Source organism: Microcaecilia unicolor, chromosome 6 (genome assembly GCF_901765095.1).
Source record: "Microcaecilia unicolor chromosome 6, aMicUni1.1, whole genome shotgun sequence".
NCBI lineage: Eukaryota > Metazoa > Chordata > Amphibia > Gymnophiona > Siphonopidae > Microcaecilia > Microcaecilia unicolor.
Window position 1 is genome coordinate 252,110,679 of NC_044036.1, and position 12,480 is coordinate 252,123,158.

General features: G+C 42.1%; 1 protein-coding gene across 1 annotated transcript in view; it reads right to left on the minus strand.

The window, feature by feature from the left end:
- LOC115472742 (niban-like protein 1) overlaps positions 1 to 12,480 on the minus strand; it is a 210,298-nt gene that overhangs the window by 63,179 nt on the left and 134,639 nt on the right. Inside the window, exons 4-5 of the mRNA XM_030207126.1 lie at positions 7,600 to 7,705; positions 6,313 to 6,480 (exon numbers count right to left, since the gene is read on the minus strand). Coding sequence (XP_030062986.1) covers positions 6,313 to 6,480; positions 7,600 to 7,705 — 274 coding nt within the window. The remainder of the gene's footprint in view (positions 1 to 6,312; positions 6,481 to 7,599; positions 7,706 to 12,480) is intronic.

The following is a 12,480-nucleotide window of genomic DNA, read 5'->3' on the forward strand; positions in this document are numbered from 1 at the left end:
TATATATATATATATATATCTACTATAATAAAACTCACCCTCAACGTTCTGAGGACACTGACGTCAGTGAAGCCAAGCTCTGACTTCCTTCAAAAAGGTTCGAAGGTTCGTGGTGGTGAAGCCACCAAAATCTCTCCGGGCCCCGCCCCCGAGGGCGGAGCAATGGCAGAACAACGAAGGGGTTGGCAGGGAGGGAGGCAGGGGGGTGGGAAATCGCTCCTGGCCCCGCCCTCGCATCAAACGTCATGATGTTGGGGGCGGAGCAATGGCAGAACAACGAAGGGGTTGGCGACGAAAACCTTGCTAGCGCCCGTTTCATTTGCTCTGAAACGGGCTTCTTTTACTAGTATATATATATATATATATTTATTTATATATATAAAGGCAGTTGAGGAAAGTCTTTGTGAGTTGGTGCTGTTGTGTGGTAATGGGACATATGAAAAGGGTGGTTTGCATTGTGGGGGAGGGTAGTTGCAGGGGGTAGCTTGTGGGATGGTGGGGCAGTCACAAGGGGTAGTTTATGCAGCTTGGGCAGTTTGGGGGAGGTGGAGATTTGGCAAAATAGAGTAGAGGGAGAGGTAGTTTAAAATGAGGAATTCCCCAGTTGCTATTTTCCACTGTATGTTAAGTTTCTACACTAAAGCAGCAACTCCTTCTTCCACAGAAGGACAATGGACCATATTTTTGGGGAGCTTACGTCGCTGGAATTCCCAAGCCAATCTAGTCTGTTTTCAAACTCCACCCCCCCCCCCCCCCCCCCCCCCAATTTCAGCCAGCAGCAGGCAGTTAGCTGCCGCCGCACTGACCCTGGATATTCAATGCCAGGCCATATCCGGCGACCGGCATTGAATATCCGGTTTCAGTTTAGTCTGCAGCAGTTTACTGATTAAGTCAATACAAGGAGGTAGAAGTTAATGGATTGTTATGAAGCAGTCTTTGAGAAGAAAAAGGTTTTTAGCCTCTTTCTGAAGCTAAAGTAGATGTTTTCTGTTCTGATGGCAGTAGGTAGAGAGTTCCATATTTTAACTCCAAGTACAGCGAATAGAGAGCTGAAAATCTTCTGATTTTAAATTGTCTTTTGAAACAGTGACGCTAGCATCAATTGTTCTTTTAGTCTGTTAGACTGGACCAACCATAGCAAAGCAGTCTTAGTCAGTAGTTCAGAGGTGAAACCCTGTAAGATTTGAAAACCTAAATAAGCAGCTTTGAACCTGAGTCTTTCTGCTATGGAAAGCCAGTGCAGTTTGTTAAGAAGAGCTGAAACACAAGTATATCTATTTAATCTATAGTATATCTATTAGTCTAGCAGCTGTATTCTGTCTAATTTGCAGTTTTTTCCTGATACTGACACTTGATACCAAGAAATAGAACATTACAGTAATCCAAGTGAGGTAGTAGTGCAAAGGCTTTTTGGTTGAAGAATGATCTGACTAGACGTAGCTGTCTCATTTTGAATAGTATTTTCTTCAATAGCTAGTTAATATGGGACGAGAAGGTGAGTGAAGAATCAAGCAAGATCCCTAGTACTCTGGTTTCAGACTTGACTGTAAAGCTTTCACCAATGGACAAAAATACTGATGATGGGACCTGAACTCCTTGATTTCAGCACCACAGGACCTTGGATTTTTGTGCGTTCAATTTCAGTTTATTGGTCAGAGCCCAGGTGCTAACAGCAGTCATGCCATTCACTACAAACCGAGGTATATCTTTGTTTGATGCTGTCACTGGTAAGAGAAGCAGGATGTCATCCGCATAGGATAATAGTACTTCATTAGGACCCAGGTGTATTGAGGCAAGGGATGACATAAAGAGATTGAACAGGATAGGTGAGAGGGGAAATTAGGAGACCAGTAGTTGGAAAGTTGGTTGTTTTGCTTGATAGAATAGCTTCGATTTTTAAGGAATTCACTGAACCATTTGATCACAGTCCCCGTTATTCCTATCTGATCCAGGCGTTTAAGCAGCAATGTGTGGTCAACCGCATCGAACGCCGCCGATCAAATTGGAGAAGAATTATTTGGTTGCCTTTGCACAGGTGTTGTTTGACATATGTAGTTTGAACTAGCAGCAATGATTCTGTACTATGTGACGATCTGAAGCCAAATTGTGATCAGTGTAATATAGAAAATTTTCCAGATATAATGAGAGTTGTTTACTGATATTGGTTTCTAAGAAAAAAACGGGTATGCTTGCCACTGGATGGTAGTTTGCAGGCGATGTTACATGTAGCCCAGATCCCTTCAACAGCGGAGTGAGAACAATTTTGCCCATATCAGGTATCTTTATTTATTTATGCGGCAAATGTTAACCGCTAAACTTAGCTGGTCAGTGCTGAATATTCGTGCATAACCACTAAGTCACACGACATAGCCAGTTAGTGGCTAGCTGCTAAGTGCTAATATTCAGCGGAGATAAGCAGCTATCTCTCGCTGAAAATTAGCGGTTAACCAGCTAATTGCTATTTAACCGGCCAGGAGATGTTCCTTGTAGGTTTAATAGCACTGAATATTGGGCCCTATGTGTCTTTTTACTGGGTTTTCCCCACATGTCAAGTTTGATCCCATTCAGCAGGAGATGATGTGCCAAGCCAGAAGGACAAATTTTTCTCAACCCCATTGGTACACAATTCTATCCAACTTCCACTGGGTTGGAAAGAATAAAGAGCCACCTGAAAACAGGGGCAGCAGACTTACAACACAGTCTTTTGTTGTTTAAAACCTGAGGCCTGATTTCTGACTTTCAAATACACAATATCATCTCCCAATTTGGAAATAATTTTTTTTCTGTTATGGTAAAAACATTAACCTCGGCCCCTGCTTATCTGATCATTTTCAGAGCAAACATCTCCCCATTCAAACATTTCTAGATGATCCAAAGGCCAGGTGAGGAGGAATGAAGTAGTAGGATAAAATCCAGTTTTAGTCATTACCAGTCCAATAAATTAAAGTCAGTTATACATTCAACAGCAGCCAGCAATTACCTGCCTGACTTAATAGTGTATTTTTGGGCTTTATATCGATAATATACGGCTGAAAATCCATCTGAACCGTCCAAAGTCATCTTTAAGTTCAACAGTTTTTTATTAATGTGTTAACATGTTATACATAGACATGAACTTCAACATTCAGTAATTAAGCTGACAAAACATACTAAAGTGTATATATCCTAACCTTCAGTTATCAAGAACATTCAATAATTTTCTCCCCCCCTCCCCCCCATTATCCTATATTCAAATGTCTTAATAATGCTGCCACTAAATAACCATAAATCTCCGTCCACCACAGATCTTCCACCAGCTCACCCAACAATGAAGTAACACCATTAAACAAGCAATATCTAGAAACTTTTATAGTTCCCTCCCTGAACCCCCCTCCAAAGTCATCTTTAAAATAAGGGAGCCAAGTTTCTAATTGTTCTGAAAGCAGCAATATTTAGCTACTATCTGGATAAAATGTTTAATTTAGGCCTCATGACCAACAGGCCTAAACTAAATGGACAGTGTTGGCATGGTGATCACAATATCCAGATATTCAGAGCTGCTGCTTAATCTGTCTATAACTATATATAAATAGTGGTGCTGAATATACAGATTAAGACATCAGCATTTCACTTAAACTGGTCACCACAGCAACTGAATATTAGGCCCTGTATTTTGAAAATGCCAGCTAGACCCTGAATAGCCAGAGCGAGGGATGAGTTAAGACAGTTATACTAATGGCACCTTGTCACCTCTAGCCTTAAACAAAGGGCCTTCTATCCAGTCTTGAGTAAGGTTTGTTTTTTGATGCTCCATTCCTGCAGCCCTGTACACAGACTTAAAAGAGAAAGCTCCTACTCTGTGGGGTCCTGTTTACTGGACTTGCCCTACTGAGGGCTGGGTCATAATTACTCAAGAACTTCAGCTAGCTAATACTCTTGGCTTGTTTCTACAAGGTCTGCTTTCACTTGAACCCTGAAAGCCAGCATAGTACATATCATGTAAACTGACCTTTATAGAAAAAGGAAGTCAATGCACAGAATGCGCAAACAATATACGGGGCAGGCAGAGTAAGTAAAGAGCATAGGATAGTGGTAAGGCATTTCCAAGATAGTAAAGAATGCAAATGTGAGGTCTAGAGCAGCACAATCTTGGCAGACATCTAATCCTGTGCACAATGCCAGCCACGTATGTGCAGCCACATCTACAGCTCCTAATCTGGAAATGTCAGCTCCCCAGTTCCCAAAACAAAAACAATGGAGAAGACAATACCAGAAAAGGACTAAATACTCAAAAGACATTCTATTTAGAAATTTCACTTGACTCGACATGGCCTGTGTTTCAGCTAGACAGCTTTCATCAGGAGTCTAAACATTAAGGGCTCCTTTTACAAAGCTGCACTAGCGAATGTGGCGTGGCAAATGCAACAAAGCACATTCAATTCTTTTGGGCTTCATTGCTAGCACGGCTTTGTAAAAAGAGCCCAAAATAATAAAGAAATACATAAAATAATGAAAAATTATATAACAATAAAAAAAAATCAAAGCACATAACACAATCTCATCAAAGCATGTTCACTAATTAACCTAAAATATTAACGTGAACCCATCCTTATTGTATATCACTCCACCACTGAACCTCTACTTATATCATTCATATTTAACCTATTGGCCCAAATAACTAATATTTTTTTTGTTAATTAGTAGACTATTAACAGTTACTCTAGAAATATCTGTTTGAGATTTCTTTAAGTTTTAGCTGTATGTATACAATTGTTTGGAGATATTTCTGTTCCAGTATTAGATTTATTGATTACTCCTGTTCTCCCCTTTATTTGTTAACTCTTTTTACAATATCACCTTTATCAAATCATTTACATATTTTAAACATATCTCTCTATATAAAACGCACCTCCAATGTTCTAATGAAGCCTCAAGTCTCCCAATGTTCTAAAATGTCAAGGTGTAGATCGCTTTTTCTCCATGAGTGTCTGCCCCGCCCTCGCGTCACACGTGATGACGTCGAGGGCGGAGCAGTTACACTCCACGAATCACATCGCCCACCCATTCGTGACGTCAAGCGCATCGCCTGCAAGAAAGAAGGGAGGACTACCATCACCCCGCCCTCGCGTCACAACGCGATGACGTGGAGGGCGGCACACTGACACGGGAGGAAGCGAGGGAGGAAAGCAGCATGAACGTGGGAGGGAGGGAGCAAGCCAGCCTGAACGTGGAAGGGAGGGAGGGAGGCTGGCAGGCAGCCTGAACGTCGCAGAGAGGGAGGGAATGAACCAGCCAGGAAGCCAGCCTGTACGTAGGAGGGAGGGAGCCAGCCTGAACGTGGCTGTGGGAGGGAGGGAGGGCCACGACCCTGCAAGGCGGAGGGAGAGGGGCCACGACAGTGAAGCTTGGAGGGGGAGGTCAACGAATCACATCGCCCACAGGATCGTGATGTCACACGCATCGCCTGCAAGACATAAGGGAGGAGTACCATCGCCCCGCCCTCGCGAAACGCGATGACGTCAAGGGCGGAGCACTGACACGGGAGGAAGCGAGCCAGCCTGAACGTGGGAGGGAAGGAGGGAGTCAGGCAGGTAGGCAGCCTGAACGTCGGAGGAAGGGAGGGAACGAGCCAGCCAGCCTGAACATGGGAAGGAGCGAGGGAGGGAGCCAGCTTGAACCTAGCAGTGGGAGGGAGCCAGCTTGAACGTGGCAGTGGGAGGGAGGGAGGGCCACGACCCTGAAAGGCAGAGGGAGGGGAAAAGAGGGCGGGAGACAGAGGGGGGGCCCCTACCGCACACTCTCATTCTTTCTCACACACACACAGCCTCACTCTATGTCACACACACACTCGCACATTCACTCTGTCTCTCTCTCTCACACAGTCACTCTCACACACACTCTCTCAAACAGACACATTCCGATGAAAACCTTGCTAGCGCTCGTTTCATTGGTCTCAGAAACAGGCCTTTTTTACTAGTTTTTTTAAATAATTTTATGTTCTGAGAATATTCTTTGATGTCGATTTTATTTGTCAGTTGCTACTGTTATAATTTTATAAGTTTTGTGAACCATGCTTTGATTTCTTATTGTTATATGATTTTTCATTATCGTATGTATTTACTTATTATTTTACGTTTATACTCCTGATGCAGGCCATCTAGCTGAAATACAGCCGTGTTGAGTCAAGTGAAGATTCTAAATATTTTTGAGTATTTAGCCCTTTTCTGGTGTTGTCTTCTCCACTGGTTTTGTTTTGGGTTGCCCTTTGTGTGGAGGACTGTTCTTCTGTTTCTACTAGCTCCCCAGTTTCACCAGTTCCAAGGCTCTGCTTACCATTGTTACAGTGTCTCACACAGTCCTGGAACACTGCCGTCCACTTCACGTGCTCCTTTTCCGTCATAACACAGAAGTAGTAATGGCGTGCGTATGGATGCCAGAGGATGATGGGAAATTGGGTAGCACACTTCAGAATCTGGGAGCTGCTTGATTTGCTCTTGCCTCCTGGTAGGCGGTGGGGGGGGGGGGGAGGGGGGAGTCAAGAAGAACAGATAATCAGACTTCATTGCCAGGACATGGTTGCAAAATCAGACTGGACCTAGAATGTCTACATGAATGTGAAAAAGAAGAGTGCCACAGAGCCCATGATGCTGCCATAAAACACCACAGATGTTAAACACCTTGACAAGCTAAGTGTGTGTCAGTCACAGGGCCATCTGACCTCATCCAACTTGCACACAGTCTACTCACACAATGATTACAATTCTGTAGCTTTGCTGGACTGTACCTCAGCTTTGAAACACCACCTGTCACATTTGTGGAAAGTGGTTGAAATTGTCCATGCACAGGATCCGTTCTACACCCCTACAAGCCATTCACCAACTACCATGCAAATATCTGAACACAGGATCGAGTGGCAAGAATTTTCTGTTTCTAGTCAAGGTTCTGGTACCAATTGCATAAGAGGCACTTTTCATTGTTTTTGGAGACTCTACGCTACAGACACACAGATACTGCTTCTTTTTGGGAACTATTTTAGATTGTAAGCTCTATTGAGCAGGGACTGTCTCTCTGTGTCAGGTGTTCAGTGCTGTGTGCGTCTGGTAGCACTATACAAATGCTAATAATAATAACTACTGTATACAGACCTTCAAAGCAATGCCTCAGTGCTGCACCAATTTACTTGTACATGTACATACTGTTATGTGAACATCTAAACAAATTGGCATCTGTACAATCATGTATTATGTTTGAATCATTGGGTATGTCATACAAGCCAGCGTGTGGAATATATATCCATGCAAACCCATGGGTCCAGAGCATGACTGACACACACCAGAAGACTGAACTCTTCCTACTTCCCTTTTTCACTCCTAACCCTCCTTCCCCCTTCACTACCAACAGCTCTTCAACATCAAAGATCCAAGCCCATGAAATGTATAGCAATCTGTGTTGGAGAGGTGCATGACTCCTAATAAAGGTTCCTAAGCACTCCTTTAGTCTTGCCTCCCGCCCATCCACCACAGACCGAAATACTGTCGTCATTAATGAAATCATAGCTGTAGCTGGATCTTCTGCTGACCCATGAGTCTTTCCTCCTGGGGAAATAATGACAAAACTTACCAGGCAAGCTATTGTTAAGAAGATCAACATACTGATCAATAGAGGTAAGGACCTTGTACCCAGCAGAGTTGATACCCGCTCGAGGTTGAATACCTCTATCATGAGCCTGCAGAGAAAGGAAAAATACCCCATTATTCATGGGGAAAAAGAGGCTCAAAAGTAGTTGAACTATCCTCTCCTACGACTGACCATTTCAAAGAAGCAAACTAGATTCACCTGATACATTGCTAGCCTCTTAGCTTCCTCAATGTCCTATTTCAAGCACAATGCCATCTGATCCAACAGAATGACAGCTAAACTCTTGCACTGTGCAAGTAGATGGGATGCAATCTACCTTGTTCCCTAAACTTTTCTAAGTGAATATGATCATAAAGTGTTAACATTTCTCCTAGTGACAGATTCTCATCAGAGATGGGTAGGACAGAGTTTTAGGAGCTTTTCTGATCCTTGGAGAATTCTGCAGGTTGTGACCCTATTTATTAGATCGATGTGCACACAAGCTAAAGATGATGTAATACATAAGCTTAGAAGACCACGTAGGCTCCTTCTCAGGATGTTACGGGATGGTCCTTTAGTCAAACATATGCCATTACATACATCACGCCCTAACCAGTGGCTTCTAAAGAAACATTTGGGATCCTAGTTAGTATCAGTAGCCAGAGCTGTTGCTTATGCATGTAAACATGATCTTAGCCAAGAAAAGGGTGCATCAGGTGAATTTCCTCTACTGCGATATCTTTTTCAGTTCAAAAAATTTTGTTGTATTTTCCAGAACAAAAGAAAAACAATACAAGCCTGCAAGAAGCATACCACAGAGAGAATGAAAGAGAGAGAGAGAGAGAGAGAGAGAGGAATGCATATCTGCTCCACAAAAAGAAGATACCAGCTATCTCCTGCACTGTTCCCTCTAAAATGGGCAGGAGTCCTCCAATTCCAACTACATTGTTTTCATTACTAGGGACAACCAGGTTTCCTGGAGTCCTGAGGAGCTTGCCTGTCTCTCACTATTGAAAATGTAATAGTGAAACAGCACCCTCTGCTTGAAGGATTACAGGTAGAAGACTCCCGCTTGGCTTAGAGCAGAGTTTCTCAACCCATTCCTCGGGACACACCTAGGGGCCCTTTTACTAAGCTGTGCAGGTGCCTACTCATGCCCAACGTGCGTCAATTTTGGGGTACTGCCTGGCTACCGCGTGGCCCTTGCAGTAATTTCATTTTTGACACACATCTACTACATATGCGGCAGAAACCAGGCGGTTATCATCATTCTACGCACGTAGACGATGACTGCACAGTTACCGCGTGAGACCTTACCACTAAGTCAACAACTGGCGGTAAGGTCTCAGACCCAAAAAGGACGCGTGCCAATTTTTATTTTGCTGCACATCCATTTTCGGCAAAATTTTTAAAAAAAGGTCTTCTGTACAGGTGCACTGAAAAATGGATCTGTGCGCGCCCAACACACACACCTACACTAGCGTAGCCCATTTTTCAGTGCACCTTAGTATAAGGGCCCCCTAGCTAGTAAGGCCTTCAGGATCCCCACAATAAATATTCATGAGATAAATCTGAATACAATGGAAGTAGGGCATACAAATATATCTCATGAATATTCATTGAGGGTATCCTGAAAACCTGACTGGCAAGGTGTGTCCCGAAGACTGGGTTGAGAACCCCTAGCTTATAGGGAACAGAGATCGCCTGTAAAGAAGAAGGGGTCTTATACCAGTCCTTCAATAGATGTTGACGTTGCAACCATTTAAAACAGTTAAAAAATGGAAGACCGACACAATTCTTAAAAGGTCATAAAGCGATCATTACATAAAAGATCAGCAAGAGTCCAAATCCCATTTTGAGCCCAGCCTTACCAAAAAGGTTTTATGCGAATTAACCTAGAAACAAGATAAAGTGGGTTACATTAGAGTGGGATCTGGTGGGAACATTGAATGCCTATAGAGAATGTGCCATCTAAGTATACCAGTGCCACAAATGTAGAGTGAAATATTTGGTTTGACTGAAGATATTTAGGCAAATTTGCTCCCAATAGACCAGATAACTTCAGAGGTTTTATCAGATAGCACTCCACGTGTAGCCATGATGGTGACAGCATTTATCTCAGAAAACGTATGCTGTATGGTAAATATAAAAATTAGGAAAATTTACCCCTCCAAAATCAGGGGTCCTGTGAAGGGTAGACAAATGCAATTCTAGAAAGTTTCTCATGCCACAAAAATTGGTTAAAAATGCCCATACATTACATCAAGACAGGCACAATAGACATTTTGTCTCAAGATGACCCCACCATGTGAGGAAAAGAGGAGACCAACAAGTACTTTATCTTACTTAATCATCTTATTGTATAAAATAGTATCCTCAAGGGTGGGATGAAACATTATGCCTAAATATTTCATACCAGATGACTGCCACTGGAATGGATACGAGTCCATTAGTGCTTTGGTGCAGTGTATATTAAGAGGCATAGGCTCCAACAGTTCAATTTATTTTATAGCTACAAATCTCCCTAGACCCATTAATGAGACTTAGTAAAGATGGGATCATGATGGATGGTCCATTAAATACAAGAGGATATCATCCATATATGCTGAAATTTTATAAACCCTGTCCCCCACAGTTATTCTCTGTATAGTGGTACTCTGACAGATGGTACATAGTAAAGGTTCAAGAGTTAGATTGAACAAAAGGGGCAATAGCATGAACCCTTGTCTAGTACCCCTATACAATCTATAAGGTTTGGATACCACACAATTTAAATATAGTTCGCTAGAAGGTCACTATACAGGAGTCTTACCATATGGGTAAAATTGGGCCCAAAACCGAACCAATCCAACACCAGGAGCATGTAAGACCATTCCACTTGATCAAAGGCCTTCTCGGCATCAAGAAATACCAAGAAGACCTGCTGATCCATATCACGAACAATTGTCATAAGTTGAAAGCAGAGTCTAGTATTGTTAGAAGAAAGCCTACCTTTTATAAACCCTGTTTGGTCTAGGCATATAAGGGATTGTTCTGGAGATTCTAGTCTATTAGCCAGGATGTTTGCGTAGATCTTGGCATCTACGTTAATTAGGGAGATGGGTTTAAAATTAGCCACACCTGAATGATCCCTCCCAGGCTTAGGCAGGACTATAGCTGATTCACTAACCGTGCCGGCTATCCGTCCTAATGCAGCATACAACTGACAAAGTTCTAACAGTTTTGGTCCTAAAGAGTGTTGAAAAGCCTGAAAGAATTTTGCTGTCAAGCCATCCATGCTGGGTGTTTTATAGTGGCTAAGGGACCTAATCACTTCAAAGATTTCCCAAACTGTAATAGAGGACTCCAGAAGATCATGATCTGATTGAGACAATTTATGCCCTGTATTCTGATCTAGGAAATGTCTCTAATCTAACTCTGAACAAGAGCTTTCAGACTGGTATAGGCGTTCATAGAAATCAAAGAAGTAATCCCTAATATGATCTAGTTCAGAGTCAGAATGGTACCTGTTAAATTTTTAATGGAGAGTGTATTAACTCCCTCTGTTTCTTCCACTTTAGATATATTGCCAGTGTCCTGCCAGTTTTCTGCCACCATACTAGCAGCATGATTGTACTGAAACTTCAGTGGTATCAACTGTTGAATAATAGTGTTGTCCCACCCGCTGCTGTAACTACTTTTCTAAGCTAGAAATTTCACATTCAAGGTGTAACATTTCACTTCGTCTGTTTAGTTTTCATAGTGGAGTACGCAATAATGGATCCTCTAATATATGTCCTGCAATTAATGGATCCTCTAATATATGTCCTAAAGGCATCCCAACACACTACTGTGGAAGCTTCAGCGGTAAGATTGTTAGTGAAATATTCATCAATTTATGCCACTAAGTAATCTGTATCTTGAAGGGGAGCATTGTTGAATCTCTATAAATGTGAGGCAAGCTGCTCTCTAGGACCTTGTAAGGTCAAATGAATTGCCACATGATCTGAAATAATAGGGTTATCAATACTAACCAATTCAATGGAGGGAAGCAAGGATTTAGAGACCAAAAAGTAATCAATCCTTGAGAATGATGGATGTACAGGTGACCTAAAATTAAAATCTTGACCATCAGGATTAAAGAGTTTCCCCTGGTCTATAAGCCCCAGAGTCTCTCACAAATTAGCATCTCTAACCACTACAGACATCTTCCGTTTAGGTGTGCAATATAAATATGGATCCATTATTTGATTGAAATCTCCAGCAACAATCAGCTGGTGCTTAACTAGATCTAATATTGTAGTTGTAAAATTTGTAAAGAAATTAGGGGAGTAACCCATAGATGAATAAACACTGAAGAGTGTCAAAGACTTGTCATTTAACAAAAACATTACTGACACCAAATTACCAGTATCGTCATGCTTAGAAATAGATATAATGATTTTGGATGCCTTATTGACTAACATAGCTACTCCGCCTTTTATATGGATAGGAAGTGAGTAGAAGCATTCACGTACCCATCCTCCTTTCAGTTTCTCCGATTCCTTAGCATCAAGATGTGTTTCTTGGAGAAAGTAATTTACTCTTCTTCAAGAAATTGAGCACTTTTTAATGTCAAATAGATGATTTAAGCATGATTTAAGCCATTGACATTCAGTGAATATATTTTCACAGATCCCATGTCGAGGCTCCATATTCGAAAAATGCATGTAGCTATATAGAAAAATTGACAAGTGTATCATAAGAGGGAAGTCAGGCAACATATCACTATGCATGAAAAGGGCACACCCATCTCATTCTAAGATCCCATTATCCCAAACCCACCTTCCATATGCTGCTGGCCTGCAACTGCAAATTAATGTGTGATACCTCCGGATTTGAGATCAGCCTTATCCATGCCTCAGC